The sequence below is a fragment of the Amblyomma mixtum genome, chromosome 7 (assembly GCF_055824585.1).
Source record: "Amblyomma mixtum isolate Tamu chromosome 7, ASM5582458v1, whole genome shotgun sequence".
NCBI classification, from domain to species: domain Eukaryota; kingdom Metazoa; phylum Arthropoda; class Arachnida; order Ixodida; family Ixodidae; genus Amblyomma; species Amblyomma mixtum.
In genome coordinates this window covers 106,294,625-106,319,297 of record NC_143018.1, presented here as the reverse complement: position 1 = coordinate 106,319,297, position 24,673 = coordinate 106,294,625, and the positions used below count along the sequence as shown (strand labels likewise).

The window sequence follows — 24,673 nt, the reverse complement described above, 5'->3', positions numbered from 1 at the left end:
AGAAGACTGGAAAATTTAAATTCTTCCTATCCCGAGGTTGTCGCCTGGCAGTTAACCGTCGAGCAGGGGAAGAACGATCGAGCCAAGGCGACGAAACACCGGAGCGCTTTACGCTACGTATATCTAGGCATAGCAGAGTTAAGCCACTACCAATGTTTGGTTCATTTTTCTAAATAAAAACAACCATCACCATCTTGCAGTTCATTCCGACAAGTTCTGAAGAGTCGCAAGACTGAGCCATGGTTCCCTACAAACGCATTCATGATAAATGTAAATGCACTACGCTACTGCGATTATCGCATGCCTCCGAGGAGCACATTAATTCATTGCCACCATCCTCATCAGGAGGAGCAGCCACTTTCCGAACTACCTCTTCCATATTGTTACGCGGCGGCCAGCCGAAGAATGAGACGTGGTGAACGATGGCCATGAGATGATTTAATGGCCGCTGGCCTAGCGCGTGCGCTCCGTCCCGCGCCACTGCCAGCTTCGTCTTCGTCACACTACCCGGGGCCTCCGAGCGATCGTCCCGATCGGCGACGAACAGACGGCGAAATGGCGATGGTCTTGAGTGAAGGATCGAACAATATGTAGAAGATGGTGCAGTGCTGGCCGCCACGATGAGAAAGATGAGAGAATGAGTCCCGGTCCACGAAGCATCCGGGCCGGAGGGTGCCAGGAGCTCACGGCCGAGGTCCTTGGACGCACCGGACGGCAGGGGCAGGGGGGCGGTGTCTTCACGTGTGGGTCTTCGGTCTTGGGTCGGTGGGGTCTCGGGTCGGTGGGGTCTCGGGTCGGTCGGGTCTTGGGTCGTCGTGTCTTGTGGTCCGGGCGGGGGACGGGGCTGGGGTGAGCGGCGAGGTCGGTTCAGGTCGGACGGGCTGTGGCATGGCCGGGCGGCGCGGACCAGGTACTCACGGCCGACGTCCACGGCAGCCCAGGACGCCGAAGCTCCGTGACCAGGATGGCGATGAAGGGACCCCAGCACCTCACACCAAATGTTACGCGGCGGCCAGCCGAAGAATGAGACGTGGTGAACGATGGCTATGAGATGATTTAATGGCCGCTGGCCTAGCGCGGGCGCTCCGTCCCGCGCCACTGCCAGCTTCGTCTTCGTCACAATATATCTCTAATTAACCCTGCCCCGTGCCAGCTGCGGCCACCTGACTCTGTGCCGCCCCCTGCTACGCTTGCCTTTTCTTGGAATACACTTGCTTACCTTCAACGACCATGCATTGTTCCCATTAATCATTTATTGATTTCAGTTATTGGGGTTTTTGTCCCAAAGCGACTCAGGCTATGAGGGACGACGTAGTGGAGGGCTCCGGAAATTTCCACCACCTGGGGTTCTTTAACGTGCACTGAAATCGCACAATTCACGGGTCTCTAGAATTTCGCCTCCATCGAAATTCAGCCGCCGCGGCCGGGATCGAACCCGCGTCTTTCAGGCCAGCAGCCGAGCGCCGTAACCACTCGGCCACCGCGGCGGGTGTTCCCATTAATCAGTGAGATAACTTATGATGGAGATAAAAAAAACTGGACGCGACAGCGTAATGGGTTAATTACCTTACACGAAGAATGTCATTCTCTACTCGACATTGATAGATCCATGACAGTCCTCATATCTCTTCTGGCGCAGTGGTGCAGCGGTTAAGCGATGCGCCACCTGGGAGCACCTCCCACCTGCCTGGGCCCCACCTGCCAGAGCCAAGCTCGCGATCTTTCGCTCACAACGCCGAGGCTGGATTTTCTGGGTAACGGTGTCTTCAACGCTTTCCCGTTAAAAATGGAAATAAATGTAACCACTGTTATACATTCATTCACGGTGCGCGTCAATAGGGAGGCGGAGCTGGTCTACCCGGGTCTCTCTCAGCAGCGCGAGCTGCTCACCAGTCATCGAGATCCCGGACTAAGACGACCACCCGCGCAACGCCGGAAACCCGATAAAGTTGCCATTCATTCACTTCCAACTTATGGAGGGATTTATGTGGTGTTGGGTACTAAGTGACACCAGTCGTACCCTACACTATACTCTCCGCAGTGCCCACAATGTGGAGAGGTAGCTAACCTCTACCACATGGTGTGGGCATGCCAATATAACCCCTTAGTTGACCCCATTCCCAACCCCTCGGAGGAGCAGTGGGAGGCTATTCTGCTCAGCGATGATCCTGACCGTCAGCACTGGCTGGTGGGGAGGGCCAGCGCAGCCGCAGCAGCCAGTGGACTACCGGACTAGGCGGCCCACCCACATGTTCCAAGAATATTGAGTAAATAAAGATCTTTTTCAATCAATCAATGCCATTCATTCATTTTGCGCGTCGATAACTGTTTGCCCGAAAACCACGAAAAGAAAAAGATAATCGCCCGCACCGCCTCATCGCGGCGACACCGGCCGCGATGACGACGAAGCGGCGCGCGCTTCGCCGACACACTGGTGCGGAGCTCTGAGACAGCGACTCGGGCGTCGCCCACCAGACGCAGCAGCACACTCCGCGGGCAGACTTTCAACCTACGCCGACGGCAGACAAAGAGCGACCACTATCCCCACGCCATGCTTCACGGTAGGACAGGGGCCCCACGGCTCTGAGTGCCCCGCCGCTGTCTCCACACAGCGCCTCTTCGCACCAGGTATGCAAAAGCCTTATACTCCGCGAAATTCGTAACTGGTCAAAATTGTTTAAGGAACAATTTCCCAGCTGATTCCAGATTTTTTCTAGAGTTGGCCCTCAGCTGAGTTTCAGTTGCAGCCAACTAAATTGGGATCAACAATTTCCCAGTTGATTTCAGTTGGCCCCCAGCTGAGTACCAGTTGGAACCACCTGGATTCAACTGGGAAATTGTTCCTTAAACCAGTTTGACCAGTTAAGAATTTCACCGGCGGGCTCGACAACGGGACTCCTCTGGAAGCGCGACCGGCGTTGGCTCCACCTTTCTCCCAGGTGAGGCGCCAACAAGCTGCACCGAGGAAAAGCGAACAGGGATCCCCAAGTGCCTGGTTGCAACCCGTTCGCCCCTGCTGGCGTGACCAACTCGACACCGCACCCCGGCGAGCCATGCACGTCTCTGGGCTGTACCGCTCACTGGTGCGGTGGCGCCGAAACCAGCTGGACCCGTTGCTCCGAGGCGGAGCCAGGAAGTTTGCGGGAAAGCCAGGTAACGACGGCGCCGTTGGTGTCGCCCGACACGCATGCGACCGCTCAGTTCTGCTGCCCTGTGCCAGCGAAAACGTAACTCCTTCAAACGCGTTCGCAACTCAATAACGAAGCCGCAAATGCCCCTCAGAGGAGGCCCTCCAAAGCAGCAACCGCCCTGTAAAACCTTGCTAGCCTGCACTCGATAGCGGTCTTGACAGCTAAGTTCGAGAGGGTTGACCATGACGTCATGAGAACCAGCACAAGCCAATGCCTGATGGACCTCCTTTGAGGAGAATTTTACGCTTTGTTCTTAGAGTAGCATTCGACTGCAAACTAATCTGAAAGGAGTCAAAAGGAGCAAGGTTGAAATTTTTGTACTTAATATAGAATAATCTGATTAGAATAAGCACCCATGATTATATTACTCCTGTTTCACGAGCAAGTACGCGTTACAACCACACGGAAAACGGCTGCAAGAATTCCGTGCATACTCTAATGCAGTTAAACACTCATTTTTTTGTCAAATCGATTGCAGAGTGGAATAAATTGCCGAAGTGTGTAGTGAACAGCCCGAATGTAGAAACGTTTGTAGATAATTTGAGAGCCTTTTGTATGTGAAACCCTTGTCTTTGTGGTTTCTTTTTTCGCATCATGTTTGCTCTTGCATGACGCTCGTGCATATCTTGTTTTTTATTTGTATCTGTGCTCATGCCTGCTTGAAGGCAAGCGACTCCGCAAGATTAAATAAATACAAAAGGGAGTGCTTGAGGACAGCTTACTCTCTCGTTACTCCCATATAGGTGTATTTGTGTTTAGAGTGTAGCGGGTTGGACTTTGTTCCTAACGGTTGGCCGATAATAGTACACGAGAGGGACGTGTGGTGGGCGCAGGCTTTCCCCGCAAGGGCGGCCACAAGTCGGCGGTGACCAACTCGTTCGTGCTCTACTCGGCCGTGTTCGTGGGCGGCGCCGTGGCCACCTTCATGCTGGTGCTGGCCATCCTGACCCCGACGGGACGCTCGAGCGCCGGCCGAAACCGCCTGCCCTTCGCGGCCGCCCAGGTGGTGGTGAAATATCCTTTGCTCTTCTTTCCACCTGTGGTCGCGATGAGTTCCTCGGCGATTAAGTCCGTCCGTAACACCCAGGGGGCACGCGGGTCACCGGCACAGCATGGTGGGACCAGGACGCGCATTATGTCCGTTAGGCCTTCCCGCTCTCCCAGGTAATCGGGAGCCACTGCTTTCTCCCCAAACAATCACTTGTGTTGAATTCCAGTGGCAGATCGCGAGCGCTCCGCCGGATCACGAACGGAGCGCGTAGCTCCAGCGGAGACCGCTCCCTCCTATTCTGCGAATGGAATGCATGCGCTCCCGAAGGGACACTTTAGTGCAAGGAAAGCTGTACAGTCTTTGTCAAAAGTAACCATGCTGCATGGTTTGCTTCTAGCTTCTGTAGTGGAGCCCTAGTGACTTTACTAAAGGTCAAAAGTGATTGGAAGGTAAGAAGACCCCCAAGTCCTTACCTTTAGCGACCATTTCAGCTTCAGGGAAGCTGTAAGGGCTCCGCTGTACGAGCTAGAAGCAAACCATGCAGCCTCGTTACTTTCGACAAAGACTGTACGTTCAGGCAACATGGCGGCGCCCGTCGTAGCGCTACAGTTCACTGTAGTAGCGCGGAGCCTCTCGGCTCACCACCGATTCGTCCTTACCGCCACTCTATCTCTCGCGTTCACGGCAAACGAAAGGCGCACGAAGCTTTCGCTTTGTCTGAAGATGCCCGCAGCACAAAATTTTGGCGGTAAAACGCGCCAAATTTACAGAGTTGCTAGGTTTGGCTCCAAAGTTTCAGATTGCTTCCGTATTTACAGAGTTGCTATAGGTTTAGCGAGTGCGCCTCGTCTGAAGTCAGAAAGCGCGCGAAGTTCATACAAGTTAACGATTCTGGTCTAAAAAGCAGTCACAAGGAATTGACTCTGTTAACACAGTTTTTTTACTCATGCAGTAATTTTTATTTTGAGGACGCAAACAAAACGAAAAATAATTACATTTGGGAGAGTTGTCATTACGCGTTTCAGCTGAGATGGCGCTGCACGTGGCTAACAATCCAAAAAGAGGTCAAGAACATTCCTTGTATTCTGTTCTAGGTACTATTTGTATGTTATCCGAATCACCGCATAGCGGAGTTGCGACCACAGCAAAATACAGTGGCCGTAATAGGAAGGAAGCAGCCGCAGCCGGTCATGACAGAACACAGACGCGGGGGAAAGGAAAACGTCACGCGGGGTTCCGAACAAATCTGCCGATTTCGGCGGAGCAAATATCGCTGCTCCACGGAGCGATCCGGGATCCATGCCTGATCCCGATCTCCCATTGGAACACGCAACTCGCGCTCTCATTGTGCCACTGGACTACGATTGCTCCAAATGGTGCAGAAAAACTTGATCCGGATCTGCCATTGGAATTCAACATCAGAGCAAGTGAGTGGCGTGGGGAAGAGGAATGAAGCGCTCTGCGATCTCACGCGCTGGCCTTAGACACCATCATCACCAGCCTGACTACGCCCGCTGCAGGGCAAAGGCCTCTCCCATGTCTCTCCAATCAACCCTGTCCTCCTTTGCCAGCTGCGGCCATCGTATCCCTGCAGATGGACCTTAGTGAAGGACAACAAAAGTGTTGATCTTGCCCAAAAACGGAATGTGACTCGCTCGCACTGCTGGCATCGTACGCCGTGGGCGTTCTATCGCGGTGGCTGAAGTGACCGGCACGAGTCAGTCGGTTATTAACCCTCTAAAGCCCGGCATATCATCTGTGGTACAGTGTGTAAAAAGTCTATAATTTTCGTACCTGCTCGCAGAAGTACATGAACTGCGAACATAATAGCAGGAATGGCCGCTTCCAACACATTTTTATCAAAGCAAAGTCGAGATCTAAGCTGCCACAGATGCAGACGGTCATCTGGAAGAGATTCATGCAAAAGCTAACCCTAACGGCCGAACAGGCCAAAATTTATGTGGACGGAAAACTGCTCGGGCAGGCGACGAAACAGTTTCAAACTTTGCTCCTGATATACCCTTTAGGTCCTGATTTGCCCTATGTGCTGCCTATTTACGCGCAATTTTATCGCGCTTACACCTTAAAGAGACACCAAAGGGAAATAATAAACTTATAAAGACGGGATTAGAATACAAAAGTCTTCGGAAACAAAGGCAACTTTTTTTTTCTGAGCACAAAGGTGACCACGTTCCTGAGAAAATCGCCAACGAAATTCCACAAATCTTCCCGCGGGAGCAGGCCCGCTTTTTCACGTCACGCGACTGTCTCGGGCGCAGGCCCACGAGCGGACCATCCGGCGCTCCCGCGGCATAGTCTTCTCTCGCCAGAAGGGGGCGGCTGCGAGGTCGGACGAGGAGGCCCCGCTGCTGTGCCTCTACGACCGGAACACGGAACGCAAGAAAGAACCCGTCCACTACCAGCTGCTCAAGCACCTGCCCGCCAGGCGAGTCTCCCTCACTTACTTCCGGAGGCAAAGTCCTCTGCTACGAGGACGAACAGTTCCCTATAGGGATGCATACGCAGATCAAAAGGGAACAGCGCACAATTAGACGGGGACGTAATCAGCAAAGTCTTTACATCCCCAGCCGGCTTTCACGAACTCTTTTTGACATTCTGTACGCATCATGAGGCTGGGGCACGGGCTATGCAGAAAAATTCAGAGGGCACTTTGACAATCTAAAGTTTTTCGATCTAAAGCCGATCTAAAGCCTTTTTGCGCCACTTTGGCTGCTTCTGTTACTGCTTGAATGCCGTTTACAAATGAAACGAGACGTCTGACTCGGTCAGCTGAAATGTCAGCCCTATACTACAGTGGCGCCTCATGCGCAGTAAGGAGCGACGCGAGCGCCACCAACCACGCAGTGATCCAATTACCAATTAATGTTTAATCAGTAATCACCAGTTATTAATTATCAACGAATGGCTAATTACTAATTAATATCTAATTGTCAATTAATTACTGACTGCAAGTATTGGTAACTGATAATTACTAATTAATGGTTACGGCATACTATGCCTTAATGAATTCAGTGATTTCTGGTTACGGCGTATTACACCACTCATGACGTCATCGGGATGATTGACAGCTGTAGTGTGACGGAAGCACGAAATGATGAGCCATTAAAGGTTTTGCCTAAAAACCCCGAGTTCTCGGTACTTTCGTAGTGAGCGCGCTATGTCATGGAGATTAGAAACCTGCCTACACTCCATCTGAGAGGTCCTCTGCAGCGCTGTGAAAACTTCGGCGACCTGAGCCAATGAGAACGGTGCGCGTTGAAAACTTGTTCCTCCGGCCCCCTCCTGCCACGACTGGTGGCTCCATCCTTGAGAAGGAAACAGCACCAGTGTCGAGCTGCAGCGCGCAGGAAACTCCACCAGTGTCGAGTTGCAGCGCGCAGGAACCTCGGCCGACTCACAGAACGCCACGTATCGGAATGGCGACGTACCACATTGCAGCAAGCCTCCGCAGTGCTTTGTTCGCGCGGAGTTCGCTAGTTTGATCAGTGAATGAAACGCTCGCCGTATTTTCAAAACATCGTGCTCAACTACCTTTTCAGAGTACTGCTTAAAAAACAGAACACTGCCCAAACATCTGAGGGACTAATTGCCGTCTTCCTTGGACCTGACAGGACGAGACAGCTCTACTTTCACAGCGCTGCATACAATCTGTGATATGAAGTATATGCACGACGCGAACGCAGACATGCCTGTCCACATGTACAGTCTTTGTCAAGAGTAACCAGGCGGCACGTTTTTCTTCTCAGTCGTATATTAAAGTTGTTACGCTAGCCCTCAAGCTCTAAATCTCTGTATGGTTTGAAGAACCCGTGTTCTCACCTTCAAAGATTTTTTTTATCTTTAGGGAAGCCGTGAGGGCTCTGTTATACGAATGAGAAGCAAATCATAGAGCCTAGTTACTTTTGACAAATACTGTACTTGGGTCACCTTGACGCGGCACAAGGTCAGGCTATGAAGTGTCCAGCTCTTCTTCCAGGTTCTGCACGCACCTGGTGTACGGCTTCGTGAGCCCCTCGGACCTGAACAACGGCTCGTCGGGCGGCGACTCCCAGGCGGGCTCCGTGGCCGACGCCGACCGGCGCATCCGCCAGATGGTGCAGCTCAAGCAGATCTACCCCACGCTGCGCGTGCTGGTCGGTGTGGGAGGACCCAAGGCGAGTATTCGCACCCCCAGTGGGCTTAGGGTCAAGACTGCATAACTGTGCACCCTGCTTTCCTTTGTGAGATGAAGAGCGGAGGGAACCCCTGAGAGAGGAAGCCACACTCCAAACACCAATGAGTCGACCACGTATATGGGAGTAAAATAGGGAGTGAGCTGCCTTCTAGCGCATTCCTTTTTAGGTGCAGGGTGTGCTGCCCGAGTGCAGACAGCTTACTCCCTGTTCACTCCCGTATAAGGTAATTTGTAATAAGGGAGTAATTACTCATTGACGTCCACCCGAGCGCAGCCATACGGCTACAAAGGAAAGCTACACAGCTTTCTCAGAAACTTCGCAGTTAAAGAAAAATTCGTCCTGGTCCGGGGTTCAACCCCGGGACCACCGCTTCACCGGAGCAGTTGCTCTACCAATTGAGGTAACCGGGACGGCAAGCTCATGGTAGGGCGAGAGCGAATTGACCAATAACTCGAAGTGGGAACAGTGAACTGTTCCCACATCGAGTTATTGATCAATTCGCTCTCGCCTTACCACAGTTCACTGTTCCCACTTCGAGTTATTGATCAATTCGCTCTCGCCTTACCATGAGCTTGCCGTCCCGGTTAGATCAATTGGTAGAGCGACTCTGTTAGAAATCTACTCCACCTTGGGGGATTCCCTTAAAACATGTGGTCAAGGTAATTCGTGCTTGGAGTGTATAGCTGGAGTTCCTAAGCAGCGAAATAAAAACTCATCATGCGCAGACTGCAGGCGCAGACCACAGCAGCGGACAGCCACAGTAGTAACGATACAGGTTGAAATTGGTTACTCAAAAGGCAAATACTTAGCTATAGTTGACCAGGTGCATGCGATCTAGGGGCCCAGATATTGTGTCAGAAAAACGCAGAAGCAGGTCATTCCAGACGTCGGGGACACTACGCCACACAATGAAGCACATTGCTCCCCAGGCCTTAGCATCGCGTGGACGTCAGCCCAAGATCTTCGTTCCGTCTAAAACGCCCTCGCTGCAAGACCCGCGTACGCCCTGTGGCTCGAACTGAACACGCTCACGACCGGTGTACTTCTCAGCCACCGCGCATGCGAGAGGCAGGCACGCGCGTATGACGTGCGGTGGGTGGGCCCCCTTTCCGGAACCCGCGCAGGTGGACTCCAAGTCTTTCTCGGACGAGCTCATCACCGAGGGTCGGCGCGAGCACCTTGCGCAGCGCAGCGTCCGCTGGATGCGCGCCCGCCACCTGGACGGCATGCACATCCAGTGGATGTACCCGGGAGAGGGCAACGGACGGCCCTCGGACCGAGAGAACTTCCCCAAGCTGCTGGCGCAGCTCCGGAGCGCCTTCAAGGCGAGTCGCACATCCGGCCAAGGGCGTGCACGCACTGTTCTTCTCCTAGACATTTATCTGTTCATAGCAATTTCCTGATCGATAAAGGGCATAGAGGCGGCCGTATCAACCATGGGACGGGTGCTGTTTTCGTAAAGCCATTGCCTTCACAATGACATAGTGGACATTGAAACTCCCACGGACGTCCTGCGGATGTCCTGAACATCCGCAGTACGTCCGAAGGAGTTCCAATGCCTATTGGGAAGTAGCATTTAGTGCAACCGTTTCCAGATGTGAGCATTTTATGGCAACTGGCGTCTGTTCGCGTACTAACGACTGTTTTACGACCTACTCAAAGACCCTGCTCCTAGTCAACGCTCCGATAATATTAAGAAGCAGCCCCCCCCCCCAAAAAAAAAAAATCCTCAAAAGTATTCAAGTGACGTCACGAGCGTCATCTTGTGCAACTTCCGGCAGCTTGAGCAGCGTAAACCAGAGAGGGGGCGACGACACGGTAAGATACGCCTGCAGTTTTTCGCCCTGTTTTATGAGCGACAAAATGGCGCCCACCGTGACGCAGGTGCACACTCCCTCCATCTTAGCTTAGCCCAAAGGAAAGGACAACCGAAAAGAGGAACACGGGCTTTTATCGTCCTGTCCTTTGAGCTAAGAAGAATGCGATATCAGAATTCTCCACCGGTTTTTTTTTTTTTTTTTAGCAAGAGGGCACTCCATGTGTCGATGGAACTGTACGAACAGGCCTGTGGTGCGGCCTGATCTCGGTGAACAGAACCGATAACGCACTTCCTCACCAGAGCAGGATTTGGCCGCCCTGGTGTAGTACTTAGCCGCAACCTTCTATGAACAACCCCAGGTGGTCGAAATTTCCGGAGACCTTCACTACGGCGTCTCTCATAGCCTCAGTCGCTTTGGGACGTTAAACCACAATAAACCAACCAACCAATTAACCCTCGGCCCTCAGTCCCCAGTGGCTGCGAAGCAGCTGACCGGGGCGGCGATCAGACAACTACAGCCCCACAGTTAGCTCTTTGGAAGCATACTCCCCGTATGCCGTAATTCTAGGAATTCCGGATGTGAGGTCGGAACTTTCGCTCGCAACAACGGCGGACACTCGCCATAGGAAGTGACAAGAATAATTCATATAGCTGTCCTAATCCGTCGCGGGGCAGTCGGAGAGCAGCCGCTGGCACCTGACGCTGTACCTGCCCCACGAGGACGAGCGCGTGGACCGGGGCTACGAGCTGCGCAACGCCCTGCGCTCGGTGCACTACGCGGTGATGGGCTCGTTCGGCTACGTGGAGCCCGGACACGCCGAGGTGACCAGCCCGCTGTACAACCGGCCGCCGTCGGCCGACGGCCGCTCGCCCATCAACAGCGTCCACGAGCTGGTGGTGCTCCTCGTGGACAGGGGCGCGCCCCGGAGCAAGCTGCTGCTCGCCGTGTCCGCCAGCGGATACACCTACGCGCTCGCCAGGTAACCCTCTCCCTCCGTTAATTCCGACACCAAGAGCTGGGGGAGTGGAAAAAAAGCAAGAGAACAGCAGTTCGCAATTGGTGGCGAGGTGCTGGAAGTAGTAAGAGAATATGTCTACTTAGGGCAGGTAGTGACCGCAGACCCGGATCATGAGAGGAAAATAACTAGAAGAATAAGAATGGGGTGGAGCGCATATGGCAGGTTCTCTCAGGTCATGAATGGTAGCTTACCAATATCCCTCAAGGGAAAAGTATACAACAGCTGTACCTTACCGGTACTCACCTGTGGGGCAGAAATGTGGAGGCTAACAAAGAGGGTTCAGCTTAAGTTACGGACAACGCAGCGAGCGATGGAAAGAAAAATGATAGTGTAACGTTAAGAGATCGGAAGCAGGTAGAGTGGGTGAGAGAACAAACTCGGGTTAACGACATCCTAGAAGGCAAGCGCAGCAGGGGACAGCCGAAAGTTAGGTGGCGGGATGAGATTAAGAAGTTTGCAGGGATATGGTGGCCGCAGCTGGCGAAGGACAGGGTTGGAGAGGTCTTTGCCCGGCAGTGGGCGTAGTCAGGCTGATGATGATGACAACTCATGAACGAAGCGGCTTTTCCCCGTCAAAGGACCCCTTCCAGCAAATGGCGTCGGCTAAGTCTCATGATGCTAGCGTGACAATGCAGGGAGTGACAGATGAAAGCGGATGGTAACCTCCCTCTATGGTCGGGGTCGGGGATAGTCACCTCCCTGCATTGCCACGCTAGCATGATCATAATTAGCCGACGCCATTGGCTGGAAGGGGTCCTTTGACGGGGAAAAGCCACTTCGTTCTGGAGTTGTACACTACTATAGCAGTTATGAAGATTTTAACCGAGCTTTTAACCTCCTCTATTTGCTAAGCTCAAGACCTCCGGTGCCGCTTTAAGATCTTCCTATTGCTAACTACATCAAGTAATATGCTTTACAGCGGTAATATGGCTCCGTTACCAAGCGTAAGCATTCCGTACATTTATAGTGGTCAAAATATACTCCGGGACTAGGACAGCACACTCTGCCTTTAAAGGGCGGTGCACTGAAGGGCAGCTTATCCCCTTTTTACTCCCATATAGGCTTATTCGTGTTGAGAGTGCGACAAGAGAAAAAGAAAAACCGAAACAGGCCGACAAACGAGGCGTGGTCTGACTTGTGTCGCGGGTCGTTGCCGTCCAAGACCATTTCATTGACATCGTGTAAGGACACGTCAAAACCAGCGGTCTCTCGCTGTTGTGTGCAGGGCCGACACTGACGTGCGCGCCCCTCTGCGGGGCGGGGACGGCCGCGGCCAGCCGGGTCCCTTCAGCATGACGCCCGGCCGCATGGCCTACTTCGAGATCTGCTACAACGTGTACCGAAACAGCTGGGCACGTGTGTTCGACGCCGCCACGTCGTGCCCTTACGCCTACCGGGGGCAGGAGTGGGTCACCTACGACGACGCCGACTCGGTCAGGGCTAAGGTACGCTCCCCCGGCGTCCCACGCCCGGATAAGATGTCAATCCGTCTTTCTAAAAAAACTGGCGGGGGCTTAGCTTTGGTTAAGCCTGGTAGGTTGCGAAAGCAAAAGCGCAGTGCCTCCACCTGAAGGAACGCAGTGCGCCGCGTCTACAGGTCACGCGTGGCTACCGGCCGCCGCTGCGCGACGACTGAAAGCATCTTCGGTATTTTTTAATATTTTGTTTTTGATGTTGTTGCGACTGAGAAAGAAAACATAATCCACAGCTGGTATGACGTCACAGCGGCAGTAGCGCTACAGGTGCGCGGCGCGGCAAACACACACCGTAACTGCAGCCGGGCTCTCTGAAGGAGCGAGTTGGTCGCCCATAATCTACAGCTGGTACGACGTCACAGCGGCAGTAGCGCTACAGGTGCGCGGCGCGGAAAACACACACCGTAACTGCAGCCGGGCTCTCTGAAGGAGCGAGTTGGTCGCCCATAATCTACAGCTGGTACGACGTCACAGCGGCAGTAGCGCCACAGGTGCGCGGCGTGGCGTAACTGCAGCCGGGCTATCTGAAGGAGCAAGTTGGTCGCCCATATTCACTCCGCTAAAGGTCAAATGTAACTGCGGCCGGGTCACGCGAAGGCTTGGAAGTGCGAGTAGTATTGCTTTCGCAATAAAATAGCTGCAGTTTAACTACTGCTGAACCTGGTAGAGAGCGAATGTACATGGCTTGGCGTCTGTAACGTTTAGTGTGTGCCGGACAGTGGATGGATAGGCAGCGCGCCCATCCTGCCACCCTGGCTGGTGGCAGTTAATGGTTGATCGCGAGTTTTCTCTACCCAGTCAACGCTGCGGCCTATTCCTGCAGTGCCGCATGTATGCCACAACAGCGCTAACGTTTGCAGCCCACATTTCTCTCTCACCACCCCCTATACCTCAAAGCGCGATTCAGGCGTCCACTGACCCAGGGAGCCAGTTACGCGCACTTCCTTTCCTTAAAATGATCCGAGTGTAAAACGCCGACGCCAATGAACACAATGAACGCCTATGGCTTCAGTGCCGCGTTTCTGCCACAACGTTGTCAATGCCAACGCATGCAGCGCACATCTGTCACTACCGCCACATAGCCTAAAGCACAACTGAGGCGTCCACTGTTCCAGGGGGCCAGTTATGCGCCTTTCCTTGCTTTCGAAGCTGCCACTCTTCATCGGTTAAAGTGCGACTAAGGAGGAGGAGGAGGAGGAGGAAGAAGAGGAAAGGCAGGGCGGTTAACCAGAAGAATAAGCGGTTTGCTACCCTACATGGGGGAGGGGGAAGGGGTGAGGGGATACAAAAAGCGTAACTAAGGTGTCCACTGTTTCAGGGAGCCAGTCATGCACTTTTGCTTTATGTGAAGGTCAAATGAAAGTGAAAACCGCAAGAGTCCTGAGGAAAGCCAGAGTTCCCGACTTTAACTTAAGCTTCGAAAAAATGACCAGTGGTTTAGCATTGGTAAGCACAAAATATCGTGCAAAAAGAAAATGACGCAGATTCTGCTGTTCAAAATGTCTCAGTACTTGATCGCACAGCTCCATTGAGTTTGCAATACAGCTCATTGGAGAACTTTTTGCTGGGTGAGTTGGTAACCGGTTAACGTAAATAATTAAAAGTGCCAGTGTTTTTGGCGCCCTTAAGGCGCTCTGTGCCATTGTCATCTCTTCTGTGTTTCATGGCGCCTTTAATTATTTACAAGTTCGCAAGATGAGGAATGCGTGCCAAAGCGGAAACAGGCTACACCACAAGCGAACTTGTCTACATGCCTAAGAGCATAACACCCTTACACTACTGTAACAATGTCTATAATGTTAGTAAAGAAGGTGTCGTCAAGAGGGTAACACTTGTCCTGCACCCCGCTTTTTTTTTTACTGCTAGTATGCCCCTGAAGATTTTTCGTTAGAAAAGGTTCCGGCTGGCACTTCCTAACGAGCATTTCGTACAACTTTCATATAACATGGCATAAATTAGTATAACCTTCCATGTAAACGATGTTTGCAGCTTGATGTGAGCAACATAACTAACCATTTACACTGCAGAAGTCTAATATTATCATCATCATCAGCAGCAGCCTGACTACGCCTACTGCAGGGCAAAGGCCTTTCCAATTAACCCTGTCCTTCGCCAGCCGCAGCCACCGTATTCCCGCAAATTTCTTAATCTCATCCGCCCACCTAATTTTCTGCCGCCCCCTGCTACGCTTGCCTTCTCTTGGAATCCACTCCATTACCCTTAGGGACCAGCGGTTATCTTGCCTTCGCGTTACATGCCCTGCCCAAGCCCACTTCTTCCTCTTGATTTCAACTAGGGTACCATTAACACGCGTTTGTTCTCTCACCCACTCCGCCCGCTTCCTGTCTCTCAACGTTACACCTATCATTTTCCTTTCCATAGCTCGCTGCGTTGTTCTTAACTTAAGCTGAACCCTCTTTGCTAGCCTCCACGTTTCTGCCCCACAGGTGAGTACCGGTAAGATACAGCTGTTGCATACTTTTCTCCAGAGGGATATTGGTAAACTGCCATTCATGATCTGAGATAATCTGCCATATGCGCTCCACCCCATTCTAATATTATAAAATTAAAAATCCGAAGCACAATGGCTGTGTGCCAGTGGCTGCAACTGGGGGCCTCCATATGTGAAGCACCACCAGCCTAACTACGTCACCTGCATGGCAAGAACGTCTCCCCTGTCTCTCCAATAAACCCTGTTCGGTGCCATCTGCGGCCACCTTAACCAAACAAACTTCCTAACCTCATTCGTCCACTTCACTCGCTACTACCATCCCCTGCTACGCTTGCCCTCTCTACGTCCAGCCACCTGACATTCGCTGGCTTGCGATGCACCGCACTGCACATGCGCAATGGTACAACAAACCATCTTCCGGTTTCGGACTTCCAGTCTTATAAAAGCTCTTAAACATCTATTTTACCCCCAAAACATCTCGATAATCCATCCTAAAAAAAGGAAACGCACACCTCGAGGGTGAAGGCTAAATTATTCACGCAGTGAAAATTGTTTTGCTTAGAAAATAAAAGGCCAGAAAAAATTGCGACTCAAGGGGTTCTAACAATGATTTTGGGTCGAAAGAATCTCAAAATGCAGCATAAAAAGCAACACACCATCAGGGTAAAATGATAAATGCTCCGCCTGCTGTTAATGCTCTGCTTAGTAAAAAAGAAATGAGAAAGAGTCTGTTACTAGAAACGGGAGTCAAATCACTGTGTTAAGCGTTCAAGAACACAGCATCAACACCAACCCATTGTGCACCCGAACCAGTGGAGACAGTCACTTTTCGCACAGGGGCTCCCACCTCATAGCCCACTTTACGGCATGGGCTACGGTAGTGGTAATGTAAACAAATTTCGGGAGAAAACGGTTATCTTCCGCAACTCGTTTCTACGTGTGCTGCAAAGGGGAACCTTCGGGAAGAGCGGCGACTAAGCTAAAACTGCACCCCCCATCCTCGTGCCCAGGTGGCCTTCCTGCGCAACCAGACGCTGGGCGGCGCGGCGCTGGTGGACGTGGCGGCTGACGACTACATGGGCATGTGTGGGCCCCGCAACGTGCTGGCACGTACCCTCCGCTCGGCGCTGAAGCACTACACGGCCCCAAGGCCCCCCGTGGCGGCCCGGGTCAGGAAGGCGCAGAGACACCCGCGCTCCGCCCGACAGCTCTTCAGGCACCGGCGACGCTTCGGCTAAGCCACCACCATCATCATCCACCGAGAGAGTTTGCACAGTGTACCTCGCCCCCATTTCACCTTTTTATTTTTCTGTGTTCACGAAACTTCACCGGAAATAAAAAGAGCATGCTTGCTACTCATTTCTCCGTTGAAACTACACGTTGCTTGGAGTGTAGGTTAAGTGATATTGGGCCCAACGAAATTTTTTAGTGGGCACATACTGTCGTGTTCTATGAGGCCAAGAAAGAGCGCGGACCACTGCAGTAATGCCACACCTTTTTATTTTTCTTGTGTGTGTCCATGTTTCCTTCACCGGAAATAAAAAGTGTGCTCGCTACTCATTTCACTGTAGAAAATACACGTCACTTGAAGTGTGGGTCAAGTGATATCGGGCCCGACGAAATTATTTAATGGGTGCATACTGTTGTGTTCGATGTGGCCAAGAAAAAGCGCGGACCACCACAGTAATGCCAACCCGTACTGTGCTATGCAGCTAGTGCCTGCTTCGGTTTAAATTTATCCCACAAATCTAACACTTCAGTAAAACCATGCAAAGCACTCATACTAGTGCGGGCGTGCGTGCACGCATGCGCACAAACACACACGCACACGCACACACATGTATAGCGTGTGTGAGACCAGCAATTTTTTACTAGATTCGAGGGCCAATTTCTGGGGTGCGACTCTATGCTCGATGTGCAAAAAAAAAAAATTTTCTTAAGTAGATATACAAGTCAGGAAATGAGCGACATTTATTCTACGTTCAATCGTCACTCACGGAGTCTTCAGACTCCGAACTGGTGTTGTGCTCTGGTGCATGAACATCCCACAAGAAGTCACGCAGCATGTCCGTTGTCAATGCACAGCTGTCATACAGCACTTCCATCACATAGCTGCAGTGTACTAGACGTAGCAGAGCAGCTCTTCTTCCAGTTCGGGAAATTACACGGCTTGCCTCAGAAAGCACGCTTTCTGCAGTTTGTGTTCCTCAATGCTCCTTTTGGTTGCACCATCGTCAGACGCTCTTCTTGGCCACGTCGAACTTTTTTTTTTCCGCCGCACGCTTGGCGTGTTCGAGAGAAAAATCCAGCCACGTAGCTATTCAGGAGCTGGCCCATCGTGCTAAAATTGCAACGCTCAGCGACAGCACACGAAAGCCACAACAACTGTGAACTAACACACTAACAGCTAACATGCTCCCGAAACTCTTGCGCCTTTGAGAGCCACAAAATGCTGGAGCTGGCGATACTGATGCCGATTTGGATAGCGGAAGCTCGCGGCGGAGGAAAAATTGACGATGATGATGATGACCCGTGGCCCCGGGCGGCGTATTCGCCAACTGCAGCCTGTACAGCCACAAGGCTTGAAACCACGGTGAATTGATCACGGTGACTGAAGATTGTCACAACGGCTTACCTAAAAGGGATAATAAATCCCTAAATAATGCTTAAAAGTCTATACCAACCTATTGTTACTAACCATGTAATATTTAGTTTAAATTCAAAACTGATATTCCAGCGCTCTGAATAATCTGTGTAAAAGTATGCAGTAAATGTTTTGAAAATCTTAAACGGTGTTATATGCCACTAAGCAGCACGATTTGCGACCTAAAAGGGAAAAAAATATAAAAATGAAATAAAAAAACAATAAAATTACAGTACAGAGAGCGGAGTCGAACGGCCGACCTTCCATACGCAACACGTGCCTCTAATCCACTGCGCCATAGCGGCGATGTCAAGCCGTCGTTCTGAATGAATATTTATAACCAGCCTTAATGGTGGCTGCTACCTGCCGGTGGGCGGCGCTGTCATCGCTGGCTGTACCGGCTGCATTTGGCGAACACGCCCCCGGGCGCCATCTGCAGACGGCACCAGGAAGCTCCTGTGTGCGTGCATGACATCCGTGATCAAGTGCGCCGTTGATCGCAGCCGGAGCTGATCGCGGAGGCTACGGCGCATGCATTTCGAAGGCTATTCCGGCGTGGGTCGTGGAAACTTTGCGTGCGGGTCTTTTTTTTTTAATATTCCCTTTGTGAAGATAGGGTACGGCCCTTATATATATATATATATATATATATATATATATATATATATATATATATATATGGATGAAGCCAACAGACACCAAAATCAAGGTGCATGGAAGAATGCTCCCATCTTTTTTTAAATTTGCCGTGTTGTTTACTACGAGAATAATACTGTCATGTAGTGGTGACTGCAGTGTAGTGAACAGGAAACAGTGAGAATGGCTTCCAAATGAAACTTTTTATTTGGGCTGATCTGCGCCCGCAAACAACTGAAAGCCTTGGCGACGGCGTAGCAACAGGCGTGCTCTGCGGTCGTCGAACAGAATGCCCGCCACTCTTAGCTGTGCTCAAATTAAAGCGGATAATGAACTTTCCAGATCAAGCGCTCAAAGTTACTAGAACATTCTGGAATAACGTAGAGTCAGCTCCACCTGCATGCGATCAATCGAGACAAACCTGGTTGCGTCTTGCATCACAAACAAAGCGATAAAGAGGCGTGCTGGCATCTTTGAAGAATGAGCAAACACTACAAAGATTCGCGGCATTACTCCCCTCTCAAAGAAGCATCGACCCGACGCTTTAAAACATAACGCAACTAAAAATAAATAAGGCGGATTGTGTACAAATAGACACCGAGCGTGGAGACACAGCGTCCGTTAGTGTGCATAATAGGGCTTCAGACAGACGACATGAACAACTTCCGGTCGTATGCTGCGTCGCTGGGATGCAGTCAGTTCGTCATGGGGTGACTTCACAGTCCAGTTCACCTAGCAGACGAACCTTGTACAGGCCGAAATAGAGGCGCAAAAGCTTTTCACTCAATCCGCTGTGGCGAACGGGCATCGAAACATAGACTCAGGCTCCTGGCTTGTATTCTGCGTTGCGTCTTCGTGGGTTGTAGCATCTGATGTCGGTCTGCTGCTGGTCTCTCATCCGTAATTGGGCAAGTCTTCGGGATTCTTCTGCGCATTGAAGGTAGGCAGTGACGTAGACATTATTATCTTCGCCAATGTTGGGCAGCATGGCGTATAGCATGGTCGTGGCCTCTCTGCCATGGACGAGCCTAAAAGGCGTCATCAGGGTGGTCTCCTGCACTGTGGTGTTGTAGGCGAAGACAATGTAAGGCAGAATGATGTCCCATGTTTTGTGTTCGGAATCGACATACGTGCATGGCGAGCATATCGGGGATGGTTTTGTTGAGGCGCTCGGTCAGTCCATTGGTCTGAGCTTGCTATACAGTTGTCTGGCCAGTGGCTGGTTTGGCTGTAACGCAGGATGGCTTGGGTCAGTTCCGCCGTGAATGCTGTTCCTCTGTCTGTGATGAGGACATCAGGGGTGTCATGCCACAGAAGAATGCACTCCACAAAAAATTTGGGGACCTCCGCTGCTGTTCTGTTCGGTAGGGCTTTTGCCTCGGCGTAGCGAATTCACTTCTTTCCAGACGTTGACTTCGGGAAAAGGCCAAGCAAGTCCGCCGATCTGCTGAAAGGGTCTTGAGGGGACTTCGATGGGGTTCAGAAATCCTGCTGGTCAAGTGGGAGGGTTCTTTCGTCACTGACAACCTCGGCAGGCTTTCACATAATGTGCGACATCGGCAGACAGTCGGGGCCACTAACAATTGTCTTGAATGCGGCAGAGGGTGCGAGAAAACCCGAGATGTCCAGCTGTCGGCTCATCGTGTGAGGTCTGAACTTTGCGCACACTTGCAGGTTGGCACAAGGAGGTTGGCTGTTTTGTTCGCTGCGAATTTCTTCTTCACGAAGACATCGTTCTGTAGACAGAATGAAGACAATTTTTGCTTGAACAAAGCGGGTGATGAAGAAACCTTGCGTTCCAAGACTTTGATGAGGCGTTTAATACCCCTGTTACAAGGGCGTTTTCAACGACAGTTCAGTTGACCGCCAGTTGAACTGAACGGCAGTTAGCAGTGTTACACGGCAGCGCTAACTGCCGTTCAGATCTCAACGGCAGTTGAGTTCGACTGAGATCGAGGGTCTCAGTTGAACAGCCAACTGACAAGATGGCGTCCAATGGATAAAAAAACTTCCCATAGTGGATTGTCTTGGCTCAGTGTACTGCGGCATGCGCAAAGCAGCAAACTAAAAAAAGCACTCCACATAAAACTGGAGACGCATTAAACACAGGTATAAAAATAACACAAAACTACATGGAGGTTTACTTAGTTATTCATAAGTATTCTGTACCGTGATCACATGACGACGTGGCCGAAACCGAAGCCTGCTGCTGAACCAAAAAAAAGCAGTGACTCATCCAGTTTTTTTCCCTCCATAAGCTCATCGCGGCGATCACGATCGCGCTGATATGCCAACCGACTCAAAGAGATAGCGCGTGCGTCGAACAGTCGAAGTGAGAAAACACAAAAAAATGACGACCAGCGAACCGACCCACATCGGATAGTCTTGGCTACGAACCGATGTCGTCACACAAATTTTTACCCTAAAGCAAAAAAATACACAAAATTTGTCGCTATAGGAAAGAATGTGTGCGCGATGAAAAATTGTATACGCTTTTTTTCTTTATTTTCACTTCGCTCTAGATGCGATGTCACGTGGTTAGTGTGCTAACTTAACTGAACGCGAAGTGGTCGTGTAACAGCAAGCAAATACAATTGAGTTCAATGACAGTTGAAATACTCAACTGCGGGTTAACTGAACCGCCGTTGAAAACGCCCGTGTAACACGGGTATTAGGTTGGGGTCTGAGCGTTACTGCTGTGCAAAAGAGCTGGAGCTGATGGGTCCCAGGAAGGCGTCCTCTTCGTCATCCTGCGGCGGTGCATCTACAGGGGCTCGTGACAGGCAGTCGGCATCAGAGTGCTTTCGTCCGGACTTGTAAATGATGGTGACGTCAGACCCCTGGAGGTGCCGGTGAATTCTGATTGGCGGTCCTGACTGAGGGCAGAGCTTGACTGCAGACGCGAGTTGTATCTGACTATAAAAGCAACTTACTGGCCATGCCAGTTGTGCTCTGCTCGGCAGACATCAATACTCACTTGCCAGCTTGTTAAGGTGACAAAAAAGCAGGTTATCAGTGCACATGTTGACTATGACAGTGAGTTGCATGGTTGATGGCCCAATTTCCGCAGTACTCCAAAAGTGAGAACAACTACTTCCCTGAGCGCTGTGCAGCATCATCATGATGTAGCCAGCTAATTGGAAGAGCACAACCCGAACCAGCTTATATACCGTCAAACCTCGTAAAATTGTAAATAGTTCAATACTGCCGAAGTTCGTAATAAAATATTTCACCAGAACACTCGAGCAGGAGAAGCGCAATTTAGCCGGCAGAAGCACGGCAACAGGGAGAGATGTTTTCCGAAGCTTAGGCCCCGTTTCAAAGCCGCTTGCGGCGACGGCAGGTCAAATGTCAGGTGGGGTGCCTTCTCTGCATTACAGCCGCGTCACATGGAAAGCAGCAGTCAGACCAAATCTATCACTGTTTTCACTGCAAGGCTACAGCCGACCATGCCACTGGCTACGGGACACTATGCACGGGTGAGAGAGGTGTAAAAGGGTGCCGACCGCATGGCTACCAACTGTTTCACGCTGCTATATATATTCCGTGGCGCTGCTGGCAAGTGCGAGATAAAGCGTGAACTGCTGCGCGAACGCTTCCCGCACCACCACTACTCATTCATGCAGCGAGGCAAAGCCTGCCACCTGCCATCCGACTGGGGACAGCCTGGCACTCAGCAGTTCATTATATCCATTTTATAGCAAACTGGGTTTGATATATACAGTGACAACCGCATACGTTTGTTACAAATATTAAGAGCGGTTCGATATACAGTAGTCAATAATTCGTAATAGGAGCGGTTCGATATAGAGTAGTCAATAATTCGTAATAGGAGTGGTTTGATATACAGTAGTCAATAATTCGTAATATCAAAGTTCGTTATGTCAAGGACTGACTGGCACATCACAAGTCTGTTTCAACGTACCAGGATCTGGGCACCTTGAACTACACACCTTTGGTCCGCACTGAAGATAACCCTGTATTTCCTTGTGCCCTTGCCCAGAGATAGATTTCATGCAGGCACTCCACAATTTCTCATATTTCGGGCTTGAAAGCAATACTGCCAAGTCCATGCTATTTTGCGCTACACCACCCATAGGACAGATTGTCAAAACATTTTCATCCGTACCTATAAAGTGCCATAAAAACCGGAATATACAGTCGAACCCGGATATATCGAATTCGAAGGGGATCGGAAAATAGTTCGATATAGCAAAAATTCGATATACAGATATAGGCTAAAACTGCACTCCCGATCATAACAAATTGTGGCTTACCGTTTGGAACAGCCGCGAATCACATAGTATGGGCACGCAATGTGAAAGCGCTTTATTTCGCGGAAAAAAGATTACTAATTTTGGGCTGCTTTTTTCCCTGGGAAACGAAGTTCAAAACACTGGCCTCGATTTTCTCGAGACTGTCCAGGTGCGAGAGCACAGTGCCTTCCATTTCGCCGCAACAGCGCCGAATCAGGCTAACGCTGACGGCAGTTCAGTGGCTGCGCACGGACGCGTTTCTTCGACAACACAGTTGCCCTCGTCGTCGCTGGAGTCGGTGTCTTAACGCCAGCTACCGCTTGAAGTTCGCTGTCAGCGTTAAAGTCCTCAACAGTCACTTCGGACGGAACGGCGCCGAGAAAATTGGACAAGTCGCGAAACGCGTCGTCCAAGCACTCATCGTCATCTAAATCTTCCGGGCATTCATCTCCGGCCACTTCAAGGCCTGCCTTGCCAAAACAGTTGGCTACTGGGGCCTGCTTCACGTCGCGCGTTGAAACACAGGCACACACACAAAAAAAAAAAAAAACACGCGAGGCGCAGATGGAGCGATAAGAGCGAAGCCTATGCGAGCGGCAGTCAACGTGACTGCGAAGGAACGACAGAGGGAAAAGAAAGATCAGGGAGAAAGATCGACGCTCTGGGCTTCGTTTTTTTTTTTTTTCTGAGCTCTCTCTTTTCCCCAGACCCACGATGTGCCCACGAGCGACCGTTTTCTCTCTCTCTCTCTTTCCCCAAGAAGCGTGGCATAGAACCGTCGCCGCGCGTCTGCAGGGTGTTGCTCCATGCCGCACTCTCTCTTCGCTAAGCTCCAATGACCTTGACGGAGCACATGCCGGCGGTACAGGAGGAGGGGGAAAGCTCGCGCCGGTGGGGCGCAAAAACGGGGAACAAAAAAAAAAAGGGGGGCCCTGCGCCTGCTGACTGACTGCAGAAATGTTCTCCGCTGAGGCGGCTCAGGACCGGACAGGAATGTCTTTGGGGAAAGCGCGCCTTCCAGGGGCGCGGCGCGGCGTTCGATATATCCAATGTCCGGCGAAAATGGAATTCGATATACAACGCAACTGTCCTATACTTTTACATAGTATTTTCAAGGGGGTAGTCTGTGTGTTCGATATAGCCAATAATTCGAAATATGCGGGTTCGATATATCCGGGTTTGACTGTAGTAGGTCGCCCCCCAACTAACCAATTCTAAAAATGAAAAAAATCTTTTTCAACGGCAAAAGTACCGGAAGACACCCTTACCTTGAAGCAAATGTGACTCAACTGGCTGCAGAATGGTGACAGTATTTATTTTCATTTAGATGCTGCTCGTATGTACACCCGGCCAATTCTTAACACTATCACATGACCATCGACCCGCGTGCTTGTCAGCGCGTTATCAATGGCACTGAGCAGCGAAACAAACGAGGTATGCACATGTGTACACATGCGCTTACTCTCGCCTCTTTCGCCGTTCCGTGATAAGGTGCTGACAAACACGTGAGGCAATGGTTGCAAGATACTGTTAAAGAATTGGCAGCCGCCGCGGTGGCTCAGTGGCTATGGTGCTCGGCTGCTGGCCCGAAAGACGCGGGTTCGATCCCGGCCGCGGCGGTTGAATTTCTTTGGAGGAGAAATTCTAGAGGCCCGTGTGCTGTGCGATGTCAGTGCACGTTGAAGAACCCCAGGTGGTCCAAATTTCCGGAGCCCTCCACTACGGCGTCTCTCATAGCCTTAGTCGCTTTGGGACGTTAAACCCCATAAACCAAACCAAAACCAAAGAATTGGCCGGGTGTACAGTACAGAGAAGGGCACGAAGTGCGCAAGCGTTACTCCGAGTCATCAGAGTCATCCGAACTCGAGTCGGATGACAATTGCTTCTCGCTGCCCACGTCCCATAGAGCATCCTCCTCTGTGCCGTCTAGCACAGTGCTTATGCTGCATTTTCTAAAAGACTTGCGCACCATCTCTGCGGGCAGAGATTTCCAC

The 24,673-nt window shown here is 51.2% G+C and overlaps 2 protein-coding genes across 2 annotated transcripts in view; one reads left to right on the top strand and one right to left on the bottom strand.

The window, feature by feature from the left end:
• LOC149337115 (uncharacterized) overlaps positions 1–24,673 on the bottom strand; it is a 59,981-nt gene that overhangs the window by 16,719 nt on the left and 18,589 nt on the right. The window lies entirely within an intron of this gene.
• Positions 2,461–16,381, top strand: LOC149337116 (chitinase-like protein 4). The gene is made up of 9 exons (XM_089553335.1): positions 2,461–2,628; positions 2,940–3,153; positions 4,025–4,197; positions 6,462–6,628; positions 8,180–8,357; positions 9,503–9,703; positions 10,873–11,177; positions 12,442–12,661; positions 16,154–16,381. The coding sequence occupies exons 2-9, from the start codon at positions 3,054–3,056 to the stop codon at positions 16,379–16,381; spliced, it is 1,572 nt and encodes a 523-aa protein (XP_089409461.1). The 5' UTR covers positions 2,461–2,628; positions 2,940–3,053.